The sequence below is a fragment of the Eublepharis macularius genome, chromosome 1, assembly GCF_028583425.1.
Source record: "Eublepharis macularius isolate TG4126 chromosome 1, MPM_Emac_v1.0, whole genome shotgun sequence".
NCBI lineage: Eukaryota > Metazoa > Chordata > Lepidosauria > Squamata > Eublepharidae > Eublepharis > Eublepharis macularius.
Genome location: NC_072790.1, coordinates 23581950 through 23607534, shown reverse-complemented (window position 1 = coordinate 23607534; position 25585 = coordinate 23581950). Strand labels below are relative to the sequence as shown.

Below are 25585 nucleotides of genomic sequence, written 5' to 3'. Positions count from 1 at the left end.
TTCACAGGCTGCAGAAGGAGGCTGTTCTGATACTCCAATGTCTTGATGCCATATTTGAACAAGAGCATCCAAGGCCTCCCTACAACTGCACAGCCTGGATGCCTGGGATGTAATATTTTGCTTCTCTCCCCTCCAGTAGACAGTGAAGTGACTGTCAGAAGGGTCACAGAGAGGCTGGGGGTGGGGGTGGATTGCACTGCCTGCGATACCAGCAAAAGAGTAACAGGACCTTAATTAATTTTGGACATCCTCTTGATTAATCTATTTTAATTCATTGATTCTGACTTGGATGCAAACACATCATCCATCACTTGATCGTACGTATACATGAATGTATTATTTTGTTACTGCTTTTACATTCATAGGCCATGCTTCCTCGAAGGACCTCAGAGCAGCTTGGATATGATTTCCACCAGTCATTGCTTCTGCCAAATCTTCTTACCTGTCAAGGCTTAATACGGCCTTCAGATCATTCACTGCACTAGTTAAGGTAGCATCATAAATAATTATAATTAACAGTATTTTTTAAAGTTTTTTTAATTGAAGGGGAAATTATATTTGTGCATTTATTTACATTACATAACAGACAGTCAAGGATGGTTGAGTGTATTGCAAGGTCATATTTTTGTTTCTGAAAAACTCTCCCTGAAGGACAACAGGGTTTGCTCTATAGCCAGCGTGAGCAGCATTTCTGTTTCTTGCTGAAACAGGTTCCATTTTGTCTGTAGAAAATGGGGCAAAGCAGAGTGGCACATAGATTGTTATTCCTCCAGCAGACAACAGTATCTGATTCAGTATTTCCTGCAGAAAGAAAAAAGAAAAGAGAACAGGAGAGAGAGAGAAAAAAAACCCTTACTAAGGTTCATGATTTGGTTGTGAATTCAAGAAAGTGGTTATTTGCATCGCACAGTATCAGATACAGGCAACATGGAGAATTATAGATTTTCAGAGCCAATGCGCGGAGGGCAATCTCAACTCCCCTCTGTCTGGAGATCAGGGGCGGGGCCACCAGTCATGTGACCACTTTCAAGAGGTTCTAGAACTCCGTTCCACTGCGTTCCAGCTGAAAAAAAGCCCTGTATAGAATAATACATATTGAGAAGCTAGTGTCAGAAGTAAGGTCAAGTATAACATGAAACAATTTTGGTTAGAAGGGAGGGGGAAAGGTTCCCTGTTTCTATTGCCCTGTGCATTTTATGTGGAGAAGGGAACCTCCCCTTCAAGTTTTTTTAAAATGTGCAATGAGATGTTCTGGGTCAGGGGGAAGTGCAGGTCCGAAAGAACATCTGTGCTGTTCAAAAATACAAGCGTGCTGCATTAATGCTGTCAAATTCCTTATACTGAGAGTTTTCTCCCACTCCCCGGAGGCCTCTTGCGCTGCAATCCTATGCAGAATTACTCCATTCTAATCTAAACCCACTGAAGTCAGTTACAGTGGCTTGCCTCTGCATAGGATTACAGCGTAAATGCGACGTTCAGCATGCGCTCACTCACAAGGCAAAGGCACAGGTGTGTTAGAGTGGCAAATTTTAATCACATAGCACTGGGCAGTTCAAGATGTGCCTCTTAAAAAGCCCTGTTTCCCTCCATAAACCAAATAAACTGCTATGTTGGAAGGCTCTGGATATGGTTTGTGATGGCTAATTTTTGGGACTAGAGCGCCCCCACCTGTAACAAATTATATTGGCGCTCCTTCAGACCCAAACTGCTAGTCCCAATAAAACTGCATTGATATATATGTCAGGGACTCAATTTCTCTTTTGTGTTTCTGTTTTATGTGTCTCTGGTGTGATTTGCAATTGAGATGAGGCAGTTATACAAAGTGTGCAAGATTACTGTCAGTGTGGGTGCCTGCAGAGGGTCAAAGCACCCCAGATTGCTGAAGGAAAAAAGGATTTTCTCGACACTGGTGTCTTGTGTCCACAGCAGGGCTTTTTTTCAGCAGGAACGTGGTGGAACGGAGTTCCGGAACCTCTTGAAAATGGTCACATGGCTGGTGGCCCCGCCCCCTGATCTCCAGACAGAGGGGAGTTGAGATTGCCCTCCGCGCAGAGGGCAATCTCAACTCCCCTCTGTCTGGAGATCAGGGGGTGGGGCCACCAGCCATGTGACCATTTTCTTCTAGGGCAACCCACTAAGTTCCACCACCTCTTTTTCTAGAAAAAAAGCCCTGGTCCACAGCATGGCCACTAGAATGACTCTCTGGATCATTTTTAGTCTACCCTTCTTCAAAGAAGCTGAGGACACAATACATGGCTCTCCCTTTGAACCCTGGGTCTCCCAGAGTGTGATACTTTAACCATTACATTATACTGTTTTTAGAGGGTTGCTTCTTGTATTGCCAGTTGTTAAATAGTCTTTGCCTTTTTGGTTTATTCAGATAAAAATGATATGTGAGACAGTTTTCAAAACATGCCCCAAACCAGAAAAGCTATCAGCGAGTATCTCAGACATTTCAGATTAAGAACATGCCTTTAACATTAAAGGAATGGTTGGTGTTTGGGCCTTTTTCAGAAGAACTTAGATTTCATGGAGGCGCTAAAAATGGTTTTCAGTTGCAGAGAGAATGCTTACTTACTCATCTAGAATCAGGTACTGAGCAGGCATTCAGAAAAGGCTGGGGCCCAAAATTAAAATTCATGCTGCCTTATTATCCTAATGAGAAAACTGCTTGGACAGGTTGTGCAAGCTAACCAAACGAAGATCAAAGGTATGATCCTACTGGGTAGTTCTGTATTGTCGACTGTCAATCCTAGAATTGCTTATGCTCTGTTTCAGCATTTCTTTAACCTGTATTGTTTTGCTAATGTTATTTCTTTGCAAATTTGGTTTTATATACCCTATGGCATTACTGTGACTCAGCGAGAAAGGCGGACTCTAAATGACATCAATCAATCAATCAGTGCTTCTCATTGTGACAGATCTCCCTCACTTTCCCCATAATTCCAATGTTATCACTGTAAAGAATTGCAGATAAGATGCTCTAAGACTGGTACAAAAACTGGTTACACAGTCCTTCTTCACTCCGAACTGCGAGTCTTACTGAACATATACCACTGTGAGGTCTGAGAAGAATGGAGTAAAATCTAAAACTGTGACAAGGATGTTAGCAAGAAGGAAATTGTACAAATCCACAATTGCACTTCATGTGCACAGACAAGTTAACACTGAGGATGTTTTTCCAGTTCTCTTCACTGCTCTCTTCTCATATCTTTGACTCCACCGAAACAGCCACCATGCAACCTGCTTCTCAGGAAGGCATAACCCCTCCGGCTCCGCCCAGCAGCATTCCTTATACACCCAAGCATAAAGAGTTCCCTATGCACTCCTTTATTATAGACTTGGGCAGGGCTTTTTTCTGGGAAAAGAGGTGGTGGAACTCAGTGGGTTGCCCTCCGAGAAAATGGTCACATGGCTGGTGGCCCCTCCCCCTGATCTCCAGATAGAGGGGAGTTGAGACTGCCCTCCGTGCCGCTGAGCACGGCACGGAGGGCAATCTCAACTCCCCTCTGTCTGGAGATCAGGGGGCGGGTCCCACCAGCCATGTGACCATTTTCAAGAGGTTCCGGAACTCCGTTCCCCCACGTTCCCCCTGAAAAAAAGCCCTGGACTTGGGTCATTTTCACACATCTCGACCCCCAAGCAAAATCACACAAGACTCATGGAATCAGGACGTCTTCATGGCGCGATTTCTGACATCATCGCACCATGAAACAGAATCATGAGGTGATGTCAGAAATCACACCATGAAGACGCCCTCGTTCCATGAGCTTTGTGCAATTTTGCACGAGACTAAAAACATGTGAAAATGAGCCTGGTTATTTATGTACTGTATCCCTCAAGTTTCAATGTATAAATTAAGAATATTGTCTGACTTAGGGCTGTACACACATTAGGATTCCTTCTCTGCTTGTTTTAAATGACCTTTTTTTTTCTTTTGCAAGTTTAACTACCGTGATCGTTTTGTCATCAGGGAGAAGCACATCAAGAGAGCGGGACCTGTTTCCTCCCCTGCCATTTTTCCCACTGGAAAAAAGCCACCCTCGAGCTGATATTACCCCACCAGGCAAAAAATATGGGTACAGGTAAGTTTTTCTCCGTGGGGATAGAAACAGCTGGGGGTTCAAGTAAGAAAACAGCTGGGGGAAGGGTTAAAGTATTTCACACTCACTCTTTCCCAGTGTAAAGCAATTCTGGAAGTTAAATTTGCCAAAGAATTGCATGTCCTATCATTTTAAATTAAAATGAAGAATGATTAAACAAAAGATACGGTCTATGTTGGCCTAAAGCAAAATCCACAAACTTGTCGTAGTTTTGTTTGTTTTCAAAACTGAAATCTAAGACTGTGATGATATGTTCCAGAAAAACAAAAAGTCTTGAATCAACTAATTAATAACAAATTATGAAGTGGCACTCACTCAGCTGTTTTAGGCTCACAATGCCACAATAAAGTTGATTCCACACACGTTGGATAATGCACTTTCAATGCACTTTATCAATCGTTTGAGGTGGATTTTTTGTTCCACGCACAAAAAAATCCATTCCAAATGATCTATAAAGAGGATTGGAAGCGCATTATCCAACGTGTGCAGAATCACTCTATAAGATGCTATTTTGCCTTCCATTAATATCATTCCTTCTTTGATGATCATTGTTTATTCTTTGCCACTTTGTCTGTGGTGGGTTGCAAGACCAGGAAATTGAACTGAGTGGGATGAGAAAGGAGGCACTGGGAGGCTAGGGTTGTTAAGAGAAATTCTCTTAATTTATCTTTATTCAGTTTCTCCCTGAAATCCAACAATCCTTTCCTTTTCCTCTATTTAGCCATTTGGAGTTAGTTTCTAATTAATTCCTTTTTGAGCAAAAAAATTGTGAAGAGGAGCTCAAAAAGAGAGATTCTGCAAAATTTCAGAATTTCACCCGGTAGAAACTCAGAGGCAGGTAGTGGCTGCTTCCACACTGCTTACCTTCCCTCGGAACGACCCAGAACATCGCGCAAAAAACGTGGAAGATTGCGTTTTCTCGCGCGAGGTCGCGCAAATCTCATGTGAGAAAACGCGATCTTCCGCGCTTTTTGTGCAATGTTCCGGGTCGTTCCGAGGTAAGGTAAGCAGTGTGGAAGCAGCCAATATCTTCCCAAGCCTTCCTTCTAGACCTCCACACTGAGGTATAAAACATAAAACAGTTGCAAGGGCTGAAGTTACAAAAGGGCACCTTGATTTCTCTTCAAAGAGAAATAAAAGAGAACTACAGCTCTCAAAAAAAGAAGAAAGAGAATAAGAGGGATTAGCGGCTAGAAATGAATTTTGGAAAAAGAAATTCACCACCCCATAACAAACCTCACCCCATAATGTGAAAAATGGCAGTGAGATATTGTTGCTCAGAAGCATTATACATCACTAGTAAACATTATAAATAAAACATAAATGTTTTCAGCGTTGTAATTAGCGTGAAATTCCTTTGTATTATGTTGAGGAAGGGAAGAGTAGTGTGCAGTTACTGTGCAAGTGGGTCCCCCAAAAGTATAGTAAGTTTAGAAGCAGGTCCCACTTCAAAGAGTGGGCAAACCTCTGCCTTTTCAATATTCCTGGAACTGACGTTGTATCTTACCTGGGACAGCTGGAGGCAGCAGGAGCATAAGAGCGAAGAGAAGATAAAGGGTCTTCATGTTAATCGGAGTGCTGGCCGGGATCTTGAACTCACAGAAGAGAAGAGGCTCCCAGAAACAGTGGGAGGCAAAGTGAAAGATTTCTCTTGCCTCTTTATAAAGCCAGGCAAGACTGGGAGGGTGGCATATGATATGTGTCTGCTCCAGTTTCATAATTATTAATGGTTATTGATTTTGCAACTCTCTACTCTGCATCGAAGGACTGTCATCAGGTTTAGTTCACATTCCAAGTCCAGGAAAACATCTGCCTCTCTTAGAATACTTATTAGGGTCAATTAAATGCCTTTCCCTTATTAGCTTCAGCAAAAGACCAGATATATATGACAAGTACACTGTATAATTGCTGCAGGACAGCTGTATTCATGGTTTTATATAACCTAAGCCAAGGTGGGTAAGTAGTCAGACCCCCAGGTAAAATCAAAGGGAATTGTTTCCCACTGCCTGGCACTGCTTTCTTGGTTTCTGTTGTTGCCCAAAAGGCCTATTTGTGGCAGGCTGCAGAGAGGCAGTTACTGCTGCCCTTAGACAAACAGAGACCCCACTGAGGAAGTTTGTGGAAGTGAAACAAAACTTTTAGGACCAAATTAAATATGACCCTGTCCACAGAGACTTGCTGCCATTTTGGAGCTGAGAGTTCATTTTAACAGAACTGCAGGGGTCTGGTTCTGCTTTGGACTATGGTGTGGTGGGAAGAGGGGTTTCTACCACCCCCTGCACTCTTCTCCCAAGCCAGACCTGCAACGGAGGTGTTATTTCTTAATAAGAGGGGTTCCATAACACCTTGGTGCCATGATCTTAAGCCAAATTTGGACATTCTGGTGCCATCAAAAGAGGAACTCTGAGCTTTAAAATGGCAGCAATCCCCCAAGGCAAACTCACAAATGCATAACATCTAGCTTGGCTCAAAGGCACCACATGGTCTTTGCTTCCCTTCTAGTTTTAATTGTGCTTGGTATTGCTCTCCATTGAAACAGGTGTCAACATTTTTACGTATTCAGAACAATACTGTACTGACATGCAGCTTGGCTTCCTCACATCAGTCTTTGAGGGGTGTGTGAAATTCTGGCTCTGCAGTGCTCCATTAGTTTGCACCTCCTTGGCTGTTTGCTGGTTAAACAGGTCCATCTGCAGGACTCCATAGTCCTCAAACTGATCTCGGCTCACTTTTTTTTCTCCAGTTCCCAGCTGACATTGTTAGGACTCTTCCAGTCAATTGCTAACCTCCTAAAGAACTTTCTTACATCACTGAAAAAATAGGTCCTTCCTACACAAGCTCCTTTCCCGGTCTCTCCCTATTCAAGCTCCCTTAGAGCTGTTCATTTGCCACCACCCAGATTCGCTCCCAGCTCTGCAGAACGGCCTGCCAGCTGGGCCAGCCCAGGGTTTTTTCTATGTCCTTGACTCCCTCGATTCAATTAGGGTTGCCAAAATGCAGGTGAGCCTGTCAGTCTCGCAGAATTACAATTCATCTCCAGGTTACAGAGATCAGTTCCTCTGGAGAAAAGACTTCGGAAGGTGGATTCTGCGGCATCAGATCCCTGCTAAGCTTCTTTCCCTCCCCAAACTGCACCCACACCCCCACACACACACACACCCCCACACACCCCCCCACACACACACACCCCACACACACACACAGCGCCAGTCTATTGGGTGGTGATGACAGAGTGGTAAAGGCTGCTGGCGCTTGGGCAGTGCTAGAAGAAGGGAAAGAAGCAGGGCTTTTCTTCTGGGAAAAGAGGCGGTGGAACTCAGTGGGTTGCCCTCGGAGAAAATGGTCACATGGTTGGTGGCCCCGCCCCCTGATCTCCAGACAGAGGGGAGTTGAGATTGCCCTCCGTGCCACTGAGCACGGCACGGAGGGCAATCTCAACTCCCCTCTGTCTGGAGATCAGGGGGCGGGGCTACCAGCCATGTGACCATTTTCAAGAGGTTCCAGAACTCCGTTCCACTGCGTTCCAGCTGAAAAAAAGCCTTGGAAAGAAGGATGGCAAATTGGAGACGGCTTCCCTTCAGCCTCCAGGAGAAGGGCGCACAGGAAAGAGAAGGCTCCTGTTGCCCGTTTTATGCCTCTTACAGTCTGGTGCCCTAGACAATTACCTGGGTTTCCCCGAGTGGTCAGCACAGCCCTGCCTGTCAGATTAATTGCAGATGGGCCCTCCCTTAGTATAATGATTTACACAGGCCTTGGGTTGGGGGATACTCTAATCCAGACGGAGTGCAGTGCTTGCATAGAACATAAGTGCTTGTTGCTGATGTCACTGGGAGGACAGTGTTTGTTCTGATCTTAATATTTTGTCTGCTGGCTTTGACTGGAGGCGTAGTTTACTTCCCAACTCCAGATCTACGGCTTGAGTTGCCGTGTTTGGTGAGGAAGAAGGGATGAAAATGTTTTCAAGAAATCAATAAATCCGAATCCTGCCCCTGTCTCCTGATCACATGCTATGATTCTATCAGCTAGAACTGTTCATTAAGGAGGAGGAAGTGATACTGTTACACAGCCCCATGGCTTATGCAGAGTACTAAAGTCATGGCTCAGGACCTGCCATTTCAGTCCTTCTGTAGGTGTGGGATTTGCATCGGATGGATCTGCCAGGCCCACCAGAATTCAGTCTTGGTGGATTCTCCCCTGGTTGGATACTAAAGGCAATATAGACTCCCCAAGCGCATACACACACACGCTAGACTTCATGCAGCCCAGGAAGTTTTTCTCGTTTCTCCTTCCACTGCCTGGAGGCTCAGTGACACTCCCAGCACCTCAGAAACTGATCTTGATCTCTTGGTCAGAGAACCAGTGCTGTGCACTGAGCTGCTGTTCAGCTGGAAGGGGGTCACCTATCCCTGTTCAACACTGTTACCCAAGAACAAGAGGATACATATTTAGCTGCCCCCGGGATCCCAAGGCTCCCACTATAGCAGGAGACCTCCCAGGTGCTTCATAGGATAGCGGGAGAGAAATACGGAGGCGCACCAGTGGTGAGTCGGCACACGACATCACTTCTGGAGAAGAAACTGGAAGTGACATCATCATGGGGGGTGACACTTTAGAATTCACCCAACTCTGATTTAACCATAGAGATTTTGGCAACTTCTAGAACATTGCCCCTAATGTCATAAGATCACTTCCAGTTTATTTCCCTAAGTGATGCTGCATGCCCACGTGCCAGTCCCTACTGGCAAAACCTTCCTGTCAGATTACCAGCCCTAAGCTGCCCTCACAAGTGTTCCCCTAATCCTGGTGTAGGTCAGAATTTTGAGCTGGACAGGCTTATTCTGGACCAGAACTAAGGATTGCAGTCTCATAACCACAGCCAGGTCTGTTTCTCCTTAACAGACGAGCCAGGTGGGTCTGTGACAGTCCTGAAAAGGTTCTGGAGATGGTAATGGGATGGATAAGTGAAGTTCTGTCCAGACAAGACTAAAGTGCTGTTGGTCAACCACACAACTGCTCAAGAAACCAAGCTTGGTTCTACACAGCGGGAGCAAAGCAAGGCACGACCATGAGTGTCTTGCTTCCTCTCTGCCATCCCCAAGAAGACCAAATGTGCTCCTGACTTCTGAAGTGACTGGCTGGCCACCCTTCAGCTTCAGCTGGTGGTGCCCTGAATTACTACGCATGAGGTAACAGGACTTGTGGTATTTTTTTACTTCTTTTAAGCTTGTTAGTACAGTGCACGATTGTTCTTAATAAACCAGTTTGATTCAGAAATCTAACCAGTTGTGGTGTTGGAAAGTGTCACCAAGTCATAGCTGACTTATGGCAACCCTTGCTGAGACTTTCAAGGCAAAAAACTAACACAAGTGGGTTGTCATTGCCTGCATAGCAAGCCTGGTCTTCTTTGGAAATCTCCCATCTAGTAACTAACCAAGACCAACCCTGCTTAGCTTCTGAGATCTGACAAGCTCAGGCTTGCCTGGGCTTCAGGGCTTATACGTGTGGTTCATTTTGCTCTTGTGAGAAACCTGAAAAGAAACAGCAGAGTTGTAGCCTGTTCAGCAGAACTGAGCACAGTGCAACAACCTATAACTTAAAAATAACAATAATAACAAGTAGGAATCTTGTGGCACTTTAAAGACAAATAACAGAAACTTCTGTAGACTAGAACCAGGGCTTTTTTTTCAGCTGGAACGCGGTGGAATGGACTTCCGGAACCTGTTGAAAATGGTCACATGGCTGGTGGCCCCGCCCCCTGATGTCCAGACAGAGGGGAGTTGAGATGGCCCTCCGCGCCACATGGCGCAGAGGGCAATCTCAGCTCCCCTCTGTTTGGAGATCAGGGGGCGGGGCCACCAGCCATGTGACCATTTTCTCCGAGGGCAACCCACTGAGTTCCACCACCTCTTTTCCCAGAAAAAAAGCCCTGACTACAACACACTTCTTCAGATGCTGGGGGAGAGGGGGAACTCTTTTTATTTTTTATATTTGATTTTATTTATAATCCACTCTCCTTGCATGCAGAGTCAGAGCGGATGACAATGCAATAAATCTATACAATAAAAACATACAATAAAAACACGAATACCATCATACTAATCTTATATGAGGGAACTCCCAGCTGGAATGTGGCCAATAATGATGTCACAGAAGCGCTGTGGTAAAAGTTCTATTCTGTATCCAAGTCCGAGCTCAGGCTTGTGGCACAAGAAGGAGGCCCACAAAGTGCACGGTTACTGTGAAAGGAAGACCGGCCTGTTGTGGCCACTGTACACAAAATCTCCATTTTCAGATTGTTGGGGGGAAATCTGTCGGTATAGAGTCATCACTTAGCTTTTAAAAGCAAAAAAAAAACAAGGTAAAAATTTGCATTTAATTTAGTTGTGTTGTCTCTTTAGGAATTATCTGTTGTTGTTTTAATTACCCCATATGGGGAAGGGTAGGCCAGGTGAGCCTGATCTTGTCAGATCTCAAAAGCTAAGCAAAGTTGGCCTTGGTTAGTAATTGGATGGGAGATCTTCAGCAAAGACCAGGGTAGCAGAGGCAGGCAATAGCAAGCCACCTCTGTTAGTCTCCTGCCATGAAAACCCTGCCAGGGATCGCCGTAAATCAGCTCTGACTTGAGGGCTCTCTCCACCACCACATACAGGGGAGGGAGCAACCCTCTGGAATCATGTCTGGGATAGGTGACAGGAAAAAAACTGGTTTTCTGAAGGATTGCTTTGAATCTTTCCTCAGTTCCTTTCCCTCTCTCCCTCTTATATTAACAATTTCCACCCTGAGGGAAAGACTTTTTCAGCCGTTGCTCCCTGACTTTGAAACTCACTTCTGCAGGACTTGGTAACAGCTGCTTCCCTAAAAGCCATCCAGATGGGTTTGAAAACCTGCTTTTCCCTTTGAATTAAATCAATAAGAAATGGCGCTGCAGGGAAAGGGCCACCATTTGGAACATTCTACGATGTTGATTTCTATTGCGTTGCATTGATGTCACTGTTTTTAACCTATTTTAATTAATGGCCTGGTTGCTTTTATTGTATTTTACTATGTTGTAAACTGCCTTGGGGATTCTTACCTGAAAGGTGATATACAAATAAACCAATTATCTAATTAACGGCATGATGCTTAAAATTTCAGGTGGTGTCTGGATGACACACCACTTGTACAGCACAAGAATCGGGGTTGGATCCAGGCAACATTTTCATGCGGTCTCACTGAATCCCCTGCTAGCCATAATCTACATGCCTTTTGTCCCTGAATGTCCCATAATCCCAAACACAGCCTTTTTATCCAACAAAAGGGACCCCCTCCTTCCTTTTTTGCCAGAAAAAGAACTGGTTGGATGCAACACATGGCGTTTGCTGCCGCTGAGACCCAAGAGCTACTAACTAAAATGTCACGTGGCTGTTACAGAAATGGTGGCAAGAAAGGGGGGGGGAATCCCAAACCTGCCCCCGTGCCAATGAACTGACTTTTGACTAGGTGATGGAATGGCAACTGCAGTTAAGAATTTCTGCCTCATTTGTTATTATTTTTGATTTCTTTTTATTTATATAAAAACCCGCCAAGTCTCCAAACTCTTTTATTTTATCCAACAATTTTGGCAGGGTTTGTACAGGATCTTCCACTATAAACATCACATGATCTGCAAAAGCTCTCAGTTTGTAGGTAGATCCTTTTATCTTTATTCCTTTTATAATGTCATCTTCTCTAATCCTTCTCAATAATACTTCTAAAACCATCACAAATAAAAGAGGTGATAGTGGACATCCTTGTCTAGTTCCTTTTCTTATTTCGAAGTTTTCTGTCAGGTCATTATTAACACAAATTGTTGCTCTTTGTAGTTTGTAAATTGTTTTCACTGCTTCTATAAATTCATTCCCTAAATCCATCTTCTCCAAAGTCGCAAACATAAAATTCCAGTTCAAATTGTCAAAGGCCTTCTCTGCATCCGCAAAGAAAAGGCCAACTTCTTTATCTGGTCATTTGTCATAATATTCAGTGGCATTTATGACGGTTCTCAAATTGTCTTTTAATTGTCTATGTGGTAGGAATCCAGCCTGATCTTCTTCTATAAACTCCATTAGCCATATTTCAAGTCTATCTGCCAGTATTCTTGCCATTATTTGGTAATCGTTTATAAGCGATATAGATCTATAATTTTTCACATCTGTCAGGTCTTGATTTTCTTTTGGGATCAGAGCGATACTTGCTTCATTCCATGTATCTGGGAAGCCTTTTCCTTGAAGTATATCATTCATTATATTTTTTTAAAATCGTTGCTAGGTCCTCCTTCATTACTTTATAAAATTTAGCTGTGATCCCGTCCGGTCCTGGTGCTTTCCCAATCTTAGCCACTTCAGTTGCTTGTTTGACTTCTTCTTCTGTTATTGGAGTGTTCCGTTCTTGTTTCATCTTTTTTGATATCCTTGGTAGATGGGCATTCATCAAGTACCCATCTATATCTTGTTGATTCACTGTTTTCTTTTGAAATAGCTTTGCATAATATTTAAAAAATGCACGCTTGATTGAATGATGCTCTTTCAATTCCTTACCATCCTCTATTATTCTATTAATAATTTTCTTTTCCTTCTTTTTTTTCAATTGACAGGCTAGATACTTTCCTGGTTTATTTGCTCCTTCAAAAGTCTTCTGCTTTAATGTCTTTAGTTTCCATTCTAGCTCCTTATTACTGATAGCTGTTATTTGATCTTGTAGTATTTTAATTTCCTGTATAATTGTCTTTTTCCCTAGTCTTTTCTTTAATTGTTGTTCTTTCTTGTGAATTTTTTCTTGTATTTCTTGCCATTTCTCCTGTTTTCTTGTCTTGTCTTTAATATTAAGTAGTGTTAAATTTCCTGTTGTTACAGCTTTGTATGCATCCCATACTATCTGTGTCGACACTTCATTATTATTATTTGTCAAAAAAATTGCTTAGTTTTTTCTTTCAAATACTTCAGATTCTCCTGGTTTTGTAGTAAATCCTCGTTTAATCTCCATTTAAATTTTCTCCGCCCCATTGTCCATTTCCATAACATTGGATTATGGTTTGCACTCACCCTTGGTAAAATTTCCACTTTTTTAGTCAGTAAAGTCAAATCCCTTGTCGCTCAAATCATATCAATGCATGAAAATGATAAATGCCTTGTGGAGTAGTATGTAAATTTAGACTTTTTTGGATTTTCTTTTCTTCATACATCCTCTAATTGTTCTTGCTGAACTAAATCAAAAAAGGTCTTTGGCAACTTCCCTGATTTTTTGACAGTTGTTTTGGAATTTTTGTCTAGTTGCAAGTCCCACTACACCATTGAAGTCTCCAACCATTATCATCTGGTCAAATACATCCTGATCTAATTTGCTTAATAAGTCTTTAAAGAATTGGTCTTTTGCCCCATTTGGCGCATAAAGGGCTATTACCAACATTTTTTTTGCATTTACATTTACTTGACCAAGAAGAAGCAGCAAGAACTAAGTGAATTAACAAATTGCGAAGTGATACACAAAACTAAATGTTTGGGGATAGAGCTTACAGCTAAGAATATAGATTTATTTAAGAATAATTACGAAAAGCTCTGGACACAAATTGAAAGAGATATGATAAAATGGAATAAATTAAATTTGTCATGGTTAGGTAGTATTGCTACAATCAAAATGAATGTGTTGCCCAGAATGATGTTTTTAATGCAAACAATACCAATTGTGAAGGATAAAAAACAGTTCGAAAAAAGGCAGAGGAAAATATCTGAGTTTGTTTGGGCAGGGAAGAAGCCAAGAGTTAAAATGAAAGTTTTGTGCGACGCTAAGGAAAAAGGAAGAATGCAGTTACCTGATCTAAAACTTTATCATGAAGCGATATGCTTGGTGTGGATAAAAGAATGGGTGTCTTTGACCAATCACAAACTACTAACATTGGAAGGATATAATAAACTATTTGAATGGCATGCCTACATGTGGTATGAAAAATATAAAATGGATGCAATGTTTCAGCACCACTATATAAGAAGAAATTTATTGCTAACTTGGCTTAAATATAAGAAATATATAGAAGAAAAGAAACCACTTTGGATTATACCAGCTGAAGTAATCAACCCAAATTTAGAATACCAGGGAAAGGAATGGTTTACCCTCAAAGAATTAACTACATTAGAAAAGGATGAGTTGAAACTTAAGAGGAATGAGGATTTGCCATTCAAATATGGTTGGTTACAGTACAGGCAAATCAAAGACTTATTTGACTCCAAAAGAAGGAAGACAGGTTTTAGAATTAAAAATTCGGAGTTGGAAGAGTTATTATTGGGAGATAATACTAAAGCAATATCTAAAGTGTATAAGTTGTTACTAAAGTGGTTTACAGAAGATGAAACAGTAAAGGTTCAAATGGTAAAGTGGGCTATAAATTGTAATAAGGAAATAACCATGGAAGCATGGGAACAACTATGGAAAAATACCTTAAAAATATCAACTTGTATTAGTATTAGAGAGAATGGGTATAAAATGATGTATAGATGGTATTTAACACCGAAAAAATTAGCCATAGCTAACAAACAGTTATCGAACAAATGTTGGAAATGTAAGGAGCATGAAGGTTCTTTGTTTCATATGTGGTGGACTTGCCAAAAGGCTAGAGACTTCTGGTCTAAGATATGTGCTGAAATGTCTTTGATATTACAATACAATGTAACTAAAAATCCAGAAATGTTGTTATTATCTTTACATTTAGAAGAGGTTAATAGAAATGATAAGACATTGCTATATTATATGTTAGTAGCGGCAAGAACTCTATATGCTCAATACTGGAAAAAAGAAGAAATCCATTGAAGAATGGATAAGGAAGCTGTTGTATATGGCTAAAATGGACAAACTAACTAGAAACCTGAATGACTGAGATCCAGAAATGTTTTTGGAGGAATGGAAGAAGTTTAAGAAATATTTGGAAAAGAAATGCGATATTAAAGGACAATTGTGGTCTTTGGAGGGATTTTAAATTTCAAATTTTATATAGAAAGACTTTATTGAAAAGAAAATATATTAAGATCTTTACCACGGGAAAAGTGATAGCAATATAAAGTAACAATAATTTCTATGGATAAACGGGGGGTTTGAGTGTTGTTGGAAGTCAACAGAGAAAAGGGGAGGGGAGGGAGGGGAGGTTATATATTTACTTAGAGGGTCAATTTGAACAAAGTTTATGTATTAACCAACGATGTTATATTACCTCATCTAATAAAAATTATTTAATAATTAAAAAAAAGAATGCCTCATTTGATCTTCATTGCTCTTTCCCCAGACGTATTTCAGTCAGCATGAGGCTCCTTTGCCTCTTTCTACTTGTCTTCCTGCTGTTCCAGCCGGCCTGTCTGGATAAGTCAGGTAAGAGTGTTGTGCACATTTAGGCTACGCGTGGCAAGAAGTTTGCCCGACATTTACCTTGGGGGGGGGAGCCCCTGTCCCTTTTCTGCAGTGCGCCATCTAACACGGATCCACTGGAGACTTTCCACGGGCAGAAAGATCCCTGACTGCAGGATACAACTTCCTTGTTTCCGCCCTCCCACTGCAGCCCAATCTGCCCCTCCCGCCCATTCTGCTTTGGTTCCCCTCCCCCTGGTTTCATTCATCAGAACCAACCCTTCCGCCTACTATATAGAGGAAAAGATGGGAGTACATGCTCTTTCTTTGAAGAGCTAATGACTGCATGGGAGAATAACCTTTTCTCTCCCTGCATGGCTCCAATCTGAATTGGGGCCCCTTGTGACTGTAATCCACCTTTTAAAAGTGTTGGGAGATCCGTGGTCCCCATCACAACTAGTTTAACCCTAAGTTCCACTGAAATCAACAAGACTTGCTTCTAAGTAAAATGCAGTTTATTGGGCTGATGAATGCAGGAAGAAATTGACCAAGAACAACTTGAGCAACATTTAAAGCTAGCCTGAAAAGCTTTAACCCAACAACCTTGTTGTTCAGCCCACGCAAGTCTGTTTTTCTATCAGTTTTAGTGCTTTGTAGCACACACAAGGGAAGATGTGGCCAGGATAATTTTAGAAATTCAGACTTCCCCGAATCCAAAGGATCAAGTACCCATTGAGACCAAATTCTATATAGGTTCACAACACAACACAAACATGCTTAGCTGAAAATACGTTTCATTGAAAGTACATCTCAAGCCAAAGCAGTTTGAGGATTTCACTTTTTGAGGATCTTGATTTGCTAAAAGTTGTTACATGGTAGACAGGAAGTTATTTATTACTAGATGAACTTCTCCATAGAAAAGTGTCTTGCTTGCGTTGACGTCACTTGATGTGAAAGGTCTGTCTGTGGCAGGGCTTTTTTTCTGGGAAAAGAGGTGGTGGAACTCAGTGGGTTGCCCTCGGAGAAAACGGTCACATGGCTGGTGGCCCCGCCCCCTGATCTCCAGACAGAGGGGAGTTGAGATTGCCCTCCGTGCTGCTGAGCGGCGCGGAGGGCAATCTCAACTCCCCTCTGTCTGGAGATCAGGGGGCGGGGCCACCAGCCATGTGACCATTTTCAAGAGGTTCTGGAACTCTGTTCCCACGTTCCCCCTGAAAAAAGCCCTGGTCTGTGGTGATTAAAACTGTGAGGGCTCCTCTACACGTGTAGGTTCTCTCTCGATGCAGCAGTCAACACAGGCTGGATCCGTGTGCGGACCACACCAGAATCATCAGCCCTCCCAGCCTTCCCCCCTCCTCAGCACCTCAGCCATTTCTGATCCCAGGAAAGCTTATTCCCAAGACTTGTGTGGAGTGATAAGCTCGTAGGCCTGGAGGCTGCAACAGAGAGGGAGGAGAGGCAAAATGGCTCCCTTCTTCCTCTTTCCTCCACGAATCGCCATTCACAGAAGAGACACGTGGGGCCAATTTCACTCTCTCCCCACCACAGCCTCCCAGTCCTCAAGAGTATTACCCCATGCACGTCCAATGTCCTTGGGAATAACTCTTCCTGGGGTTGGAAATGGCTGTAGGGGTGGGTGAGAAGTGCAGTCCTCTTCCGGTGCCGTCCCCTTCCGGTGATGGAGTCTAACAGGACAGGCTGTGGACCTTCATGTCTGAACCAGCTATCTGTGTGTGCAACATTTTCTAAGGCTCTGCGTATGCAGGCATGTTGTTGGGCCCCATGAAAAGAACCATAGTTGCTGTGCACCTAGAGAACTGCATGGCCTAGGGTCATGCTTTAATATGTCAACAAGACAACAAATGCTGCCAACAGATATCCTGGACAAGGATTGGCATGATGATGCCAAGAGGTTAGTGGAATCAGATTAGCAAAGGTACTTGCCTGTTCATACCTGTCCCAAACCCTCCTCTTCTCGTTAGAATGTTCCACACAGCCCTTATGAACGTAACAACTCTCTGCATTAAACTTCTCCATCAGTGCATGCATGCATCTTTGTTTTCTGGGGATCCACTTGACATCTTACCAGACAGGAGTGAATAGTAACCTTCTAGTAAGGGGTACAAACTTCTCCTGTTCTCTTTGAAGGCACAGAACGATGCAGGCGGCTGAAGGGCCTTTGCCGACATACCCTCTGCCATCCAGTGGAAGTCTACGTGGGCCGATGCAACAACGGAATGGGGAATTGCTGCGTCGATGATGCAGAAGACATTCGGAAACGCAGCCACTAGAACCTCTGCTGCTCCTGGCAGTGTAGGAAGGCTAAGCAGGCCAAACAACGCTTGTCATTTTGGACTTTGAGTGGTCCAAGATGGGGGAAATATTCTGATGCTTTTAGTTGTTGTAATAAATGGCGATGCATACTTGTGCAGCATGTTCTTCGGAGTTCTCAAAAATGGTTAACAGCAGCTGTTCAAAATCGGGAAACTGGGCTAACTCTCCAGGTACATCTGACTGTGCCGATCAGTGTGCTCAAAGAGATGCTGTGCTGACCCCACTGCTTTGCATCCTGCTTTCTTTTCAGTGGGTTCGAAGCATCCTGGGATGGGGCAAAAAAGAATCTGCTGGACTCAGACCTGTCTGGGTAAAGCAAGCTGGGAACAAGCTGTGCTGAGATAGACGCTTTCACTGTGGAAGGAAGATGAAGCTGTTTCTGGGCAAGGCTGCCCTGACCCCTGTTCTGTCTGTCGGTGGAGCTGGGCCTGGGAGAGACAGCCACGGAAGAGGCAGGCCTTTGGAGAGGGCTTCCACGTCTACTAAGTCCTCCTGCAAGTAGCCTTTGTTGCCCGCTGCCACTGACCAGCATCGGGAGGGGGGGAAGCCATTGTGCGCTGCTATTTTTTTAATTAAAATTTGTATTTATCAGTGCAAAGCAAAAACAAAAAAAAAACACATCAATGCTAGCAACAAACACAAAATATTGTTGCAAATCTATACATATGCTACTATAAAAGGTTTCCAAGTTTCTAAGACTAAGCCCGTGCGCAATTGCCGTCTATAATAACGTTTGATTTATATACTGCCCTTCAGGATGACTTAACGCCCTCTCAGAGTGGTTTACAAAGTATGTTATCATTATCCCCACAACAACAGAACACGCTGTGAGGTGGGTGGGGCTGAGAGAGCTCTGAGAGAGCTGTGACTGACCCAAGGTCACCCAGCTGGCTTCAAGTGGAGGAGTGGGGAATCAAACCCAGCGCTCCAGATTAGAGTCCCACATTCTCCATAAGGGAGGAGGTGGTCCTTCACGTACGCTGGTCCCAAGCCACATAGGACTTTAAAGGTCCAGCACTTTGAATTGTGCCTGGAAACGGATTGGGACCCGGTGTAGATGAGCCAAGACTAGAGTGCTACGGTCTCTACAAGCCATTCCAGTCAACCTACTGGCTGCAGTATGTTTCAAGGGCAGCCCCACAACCAGCCGTAAACTAACCTAGATGTTACCAGGGCATGCGTCAGAGTGACCACACCTCTTCTCTGCTCAGGAAAGGCTGCAGCTGGCCAGTCAGTCAAAGTTGGTAAAAGGCACTCCTGGCCAAGTCTGCCACCTACTTATCCTGCGACATGCCTGGGTCCAAGAGCGTCCCCAGACAGCACACCTGTTCCTTCAAGGTGAGTGCAGCCCCATCCAGAACAAGTGGCACGTTAAATGCTGGCTCTGACTTCTTTTCATAGGATTAAATTGATTCGGGGGGCTTTCCTAGCCTTCTGAATTCCAATCATTATGACAAGTGGTGTGTGTGTGTGTGTGCGTGTGTGTGCGTGTGCGCCAGTGTGGTTAGGACTCCTCAGGTGCAATCTATCACACATTCCCAATCATCAAGGCCACCCAGTATCAAGACTGGAAGTCACTTTTTTCCCCTTCATCATACTGTTCCCCACACTGAACTAGCAAAAACCAACCCCGTATGCCCACCCAAATGTAAACCCACAGACGCACTCACAAGTCCTGCAGTCCAGTGAAAAACAAAAGCCCACCCTGCAGAGCAGGTCTGCAGGCCCAATGAAGTACAGGGAAGAGCCAGGCCACACATTTAAAACACAGGAAGCATCAAATCAAGGCAATCCTGTTTCTCAAGCATAAATGGTAGGCCAAGCCATGGGAAAAACAAAGGCCCACCCTGCAGAGCAGGCCTGCAGGCCCAATGAAACATAGGGAAGAGCCAGGCCAGACATTTAAAACACAGGAAGCATTAAATCCAGGGCTTTTTTTCAGGGGGAACGGAGTTCCGGAACCTCTTGAAAATGGTTGCATGGCTGGTGGCCCCGCCCCCTGATCTCCAGACAGAGGGGAGTTGAGATGGCCCTCCGCGCCACTGAGCTGTGTGGAGGGCAATCTCAACTCCCCTCTGTCTGGAGATCAGGGGGCAGGGCCACCAGCCATGTGACCATTTTCTCTGAGGGCAACCCACTGAGTTCCACCACCTCTTTTCCCAGAAAAAAACCCTGATTAAATCAAGCAAGCACAAGCAGTGTTGAAACCCCACCCCCACCCCCACCCCCAGAAATTATCCTCTTGCTCAACCTGAAAATGTCCCCCAGGCCAAGCCATAAGAAATAAAGACTAAACTAAAACATTTTTTAGCAGAGGCCAGCAAATTGGCCCAGCATCAATAAATTTAAACAAAATCTGCACCATCCCTTCCTCCCATCATTCCCCTAAAGAAAGAAAAAATCCTACCAGTCCTCCTCTCCTGATGAATGTCCAGCACAGTTGATCCTCCACAGTCAGAAGTCCAGGCAGATGTCCACCAGGTGCAGTCCAGAAGAAGTCCACGAAGGCAGTCTCTCTCCTCTCTCAGTCATCAGCAACAGAGGCTGACCCAGTCCCTGCCACAAATTTAAATCCCCTGCTGCAGCTTCTGCCAAAGATTTGAATCTATTGGCTGGAAGAAGGATGCAGCAGTGGGATTGGTGACTCCTAAGTCCCCCCTCCCTTGCCTTACCCCTCCCCACACTCCTACAGTATCACTCCTTCCTGCTCCCCCTCCCCTACCTAGTAATTTTGGCAGGAATCTGCTTGCTTCCATTGCTTTGCAAATGCAAAGTGCAATGCTAGCAATACACCTTGCATTTGCAAATTGCAAAACAAGAAGATTCCCTCCTTTGCAAGAGGGGTGAGGGGTGAAAGAAGGAGTGAGTCACTCACTCCTTCTCCCCCCTCCCCTCTTCTAAGAGCCTGCAGGAAACTGTAGCTTCCAGCAGGATTTTGCTAGACACTTGCAAAGCAAACGCCTAGCAAAAACAAAATGGCGATTCTCAAATACCGAAACGATTACCAAAACATACCGAACCATTTCGGTAATCACTGTTTCGGTATTACCGAAACGTTTCAGTAATCAAGAAACGTTTCGGTAATACCAAAACAGGTTTGTTTCGGTATTTTTTTGGTAATCAGATTACCGAATTGCACACCCCTATTCATGACCAGAGGATAAGAATTGCTGTTGGAAACAGATCACAATTTTTAAAAATTTGTCATTTCCAGAATTCATTCATGCTCCTTAACTTGTGCTCACTTTGATTGGAGGGACCATCTAATAAAACACACAGAACTGTTTTGTAGAGTTCTGTCTGTGACTCTGAGCTTTTCTTTGGGAGGAAGTGGGAAGGTGAGAGCAGCTGAGGGGCTCATCCAATGAGGCCAAGATGACGGGGCAGCCAATCAACAGCATGACAGAAATCTGAAAGAAACTTCAAGCAAAGTATAAGCGTTTAAACACAACATGCTAAGCAATGTCGAAATAAACATATTGCGCAGAATAAGATGTGATATATTCGTTGTACACAAGAGAGTCTAATTGAAAGCCTTGAACTGAGCGGCTAACGTAGGCCAGCCTGTGAGTAACATGTGTACTGCAACTAGCTCCTGATAATATTTGTGCTGTGGTCTTCTTTGCCAAGTGCAATCTCCGAGTTGCCTTTGAGGAAAGGCCTCTGTAGAGTGCATTGCAGTAGTCTAGTCTCAGTGTTCCTGTGCTGTGGCTCCAAGTGGCCAGATCGGCTGTGTCAAGGTAGGGGGCCATCTTCTGGGCTGAACCAAGCTGGGGAAAAGTGTTTTCTGTGGCTCCATGAATTGACTTCTCTAGCAGCAGAGCCGGATCCAGGGTAAGAGAGGCCAGACCATATAGCAGCACTTCTCTGGAATCAGTAGTTATGGCATGGACACAATACAAGAGGAAAAGTTCAGGTTTTGAATGGAGGCCCAATCCCTGAATTTAAAAAACGGTCTTTGGTCTTGTTTTCCACTAGACCCCTGGAGTATGACCACCACGTATGAATGCAATCTGCTCTTGGAAAGGAAACCAGCCCTTACTGAGAGAGGAAGTTTAGAGAATCTATTCACTGGTGCACCATTTTAAAGCAGTCCTGTATTTGTGTGCTGGAAGAACCTCCGTTCCCTTGGCATGAATAAATTTCCATTGTTAGGATCCTACAAATAACCAAAGTTCTTATTCCACGCAAGAGTAAGGGCTCCGATCAGACTCCAAACTCTGCAATACAGAGTAATAACGAGAGTAACGGTGTGCCTGCTGCCCTTTTGGACAGGTTAGTGCCCGTTCAGAGTGGTAAACAAAGTCAGTGTTGTTATTATCTCTACAATACAGCTGGGCGAAGAGGAGTGGCTGACACCCAGGGCCACCTGCAGAGCTCATGGCAGGAGTGGGGTTCCAACCAGCAAAGTGCTGATTCTCAGCCCAACCACTTCACCACTATGCTACAGAAGAGCTTAGGCAATGTCTGATGTCAATTCACATGCTATGTTACCAGTCTGAATCTGCTGTATTAAAAAGCTTTTAACTTGTAGCTCAGAGAGATGGGAGATTTCTGTTTCACTTCTCGAGCAAATTTCTTCACATGGCACTCTCTTATGTCTTCAATCAAATCCCAGTCTCTCCCAAATCAACGTACTTCCCATTTATTGAAGCCTCCTTCCTTAAATGCAGATTAATAAAAATTTTCTCTAGTGACCTCTCAGAGGAAGGATGTTTCCGGTTTGTGCACTTTAGTGGAAACATGCAACATGGCCTGGCAAATCAGAGCGGTTGTGAAAGATGTGGGCATAGTTACGAATAATGAAACCAACAGCGAAATTCCAAGAACATTTTTGATGACAAAAATTGACAACAAATGGCTGTATTTTTAAAAAAAGATCCTTAAGCTGTTAGAAATGAATGAAGAGAATAACTATATAATTCTCTTCATTCATTCTTAGTCTGTGAAGTGTGCATGTTGTTTGCTCTATATGTTGGTTCTGATTATTGTTGAAAGTCTTTTTCATTAAAAGCCCTCCACCTTCCCCACTGGCATCATGTGTGTCTTATCTGGGTTCAGTTTCAATTTATTCCCTTCCAGCCATTTGACCACAGCTGTCAGGCAGTGACTTGGGACCTCACGGGGGATAGGAGTGCACCCTGAGGAACCCCATGGGGGTGGGACTCACGCTGATGATAACTCGTCTCCAGGGCCAGTTCTTCGAGTCTGGCCAACGAGGAATGAATTGAACCTGTCCAAGGCATGTCCCCTGACACCCGCTTCTTCCCCCAATGCTTCGGCAATATGGCATGATCTGTCGTATCAAACACAGCAGATCAGTCCAGAAGGAGCAACCAAAAAGCAAAGCAGACCAGATGGTATATTAAGTATGTCTTCCCCCTTACCTCTATTGCCGCTGGCATCCAAATCAATGTGTATTTGTACTATTTTATTGGTGAAACACTCTGCAAAGGTGTCACAACTTATTGTTCCTGAGCCAGTAAAGATTCAGATTTAGAACTCAGAAGATTTCTTAAACGATTGGCCTGTTTGTGACCCAGCGGATGCAACGGTTGCAAAGAAGTAACATTCCTTTGCCGCTGTCACTGCCTCTTCAGAGGTCTTCCACTGGGCTTTGCGGCATGCTCGATGAGATTCCAGGTGAGATTTCTGCTGGCATCCTTCTAGATGTCTCCCGTTCCTCTTTAGGTGACCCACCTCCCCAGTAGACCAGGGGGCTGGCTTCTACCCCGCAGTTGGGAGAGGTTGATGAGGAGCAATTTTGGCAGGAGCGTTGAGGAATCTCATGTTCCCTTTGCAGCCTCAACAGAGCTTGTCTTTGCAATTCTAGGATCCCCCAGGGCATTTTGGAACCCAGAGGGATCCATCAGCCTCTGTGGGCAGACCATCTTCAAGGGACGCCCCCCCCCCCTTTCCTGCGTGTTGGGGCCATATTCATCCTTGCATTCGGTGAAATAGAAAAACAGAGGTGGAAGACACCCCAAGGGCCATCTAGTCCAACCCCCTGCACAACATAGGACATTCACAGCTTATTGCCACCCCCTCACCTCCCGCAGTGACCCCCCTGCTCCATGCCCAGGGGAAAGCACAAGACCTCCAGGACCCCTGGCCAGTCTGGCCTGCAGGCAAATTCCTTCCTGACCCCAAGGTGGCCATTAGCATTACCCGGGCCTGGGCATATGAGAAAGGGCCACGAGAGCCCAGCACCAGCTCCTCCCTGCCTGCCTTCCCACTCCCAATCTGCCTAAATTCTTGCCGAGTCACAGAAGCAGCATTGCTGCCAGATGGCCATCTAGCCTCTGCTTAAAAAACTCCAAATAAAGGCCAAGCCCCCACCTCCCGAGGAAGCCTGTCCCACGGAGGGACCGCTCTCACTGCCAGGAAGTTCTTCCCAATTTTGGCAAGGCCATCCTTTTTATCGCACTGATTGGACCCAGAATTGTAAGCTATATCTGGAACCATCTTTTAACATCTTTATTTGTTCAACACCCAAGTAATTAAATGATTTATGATTCAATATGGGGATCCTTAAGCCATTTTGAAATTCATGCTGTGACTGTTCACGTCGCTTCTCCAAACATCAAAGAGGCTCCCCACTTAAGTAAACCAAATACAAAGGGCGGTAACCCACAGTCAAAATATCAGTAATACTAGTAATATTTATAAATAAGATTTTTAATCAATGTTATGAACTGCAAAGTGACTTTGTGCTTAAATAAGATACTGATTAAAAACTTACAAAAATTAATCCACATTCCAAAAACGATCAATCCCATTTCTATCAAAATACATAGCTACAAATACAAGGATCATATCTTCTGATTGTCAGCCATATCAGTCCAGGAATTATATTGTACCGTCTCTTCCTTTCTCTCTTTTGTGTTGATGCGCAGATAACAGATGCTCCCATGGGAACGTTGCTTCGGGTAAGTCTTAAATATGAGAGATCAACCTCTATTCCCGCCCCCCCCCAATCCTGGGGCTGTCATCAGGACACTGTGCCATGATTGCTGGCTGTCGGGGGGGGGGGGGGTTCCTGCAGACCCCAGCCCCTTTACTGCTAGCCAACCGTCTGGAACTCCAAGATGTTAAGAACCTTTGATAGGGACATCTTAAAAGACACACCTTGTGCACTTGTCAAGTTAGGCGCTGAAGACTCCTGACACTCAGTCAGCACCCCCTCATTCGTTTGCTTCGGCTGTCACTAGGAGCAGTCGGTACCTTGAGAGGGAGAGCTCGTGGCCTGTGGCTGATCCTCGCTTGGGCTGAGTTAGGCATTACTTGCTGTTTAGTTCTCTTTGCTCAGACAGGCTTGAGATCACCTGTACCAATTTATCAAGAGATTTTCTGTTTCATTCAAAGACTTAAAGATGCTGTTGAAGGAGTAAGTTCAGGATAATTACTGCCATGTGCAGGGCAGGGGCTCCTGCTTTGGTGCTGGACCACGGGAGAGAGAGGAGGAGAGAGAGTCCAAGACATGCCGGGGTCGAGAGCCAGACAGTCAGTCCTTCAATGGAGAGAGCAAATGGAAGCCTGAAAGCCAAGCCGGGGTTGAAACTCGAGTCGTCAATCAAACGGGGAGAGGAGCAAGGAGTGGTTGAAGAGGAAGCTGGGGTCAGGAAGCAGGAGATCTCTCCGAGCAAGGGCAGGGTACGAGGAAGAGGCGAAGCTTCCAGGAGCCGAACTGCTGGACACATGGAGCGGAGAGCAACGTTGCTCTTTATATGATCAAGCCAGCATAAGAGGACGAGGGCCAGGGGTTTCTCCTTTGCTTAATTGTGCCGCCCTGCCCTCGGCATCCA

The 25585-nt window shown here is 44.4% G+C and overlaps 1 protein-coding gene across 1 annotated transcript; it reads right to left on the bottom strand.

Annotated features, from left to right (window-relative positions):
* Nucleotides 1-527: 527 nt before the first annotated feature.
* Nucleotides 528-5769, bottom strand: LOC129343567 (beta-defensin 12-like). Its single transcript, XM_054999852.1, has 2 exons — nucleotides 5611-5769; nucleotides 528-801 (listed from the first exon to the last, which is right to left on the bottom strand). Exons 1-2 carry the CDS (start codon nucleotides 5666-5668, stop codon nucleotides 668-670), a joined length of 192 nt encoding a protein of 63 aa, XP_054855827.1. The 5' UTR covers nucleotides 5669-5769; the 3' UTR covers nucleotides 528-667.
* Nucleotides 5770-25585: the final 19816 nt, after the last annotated feature.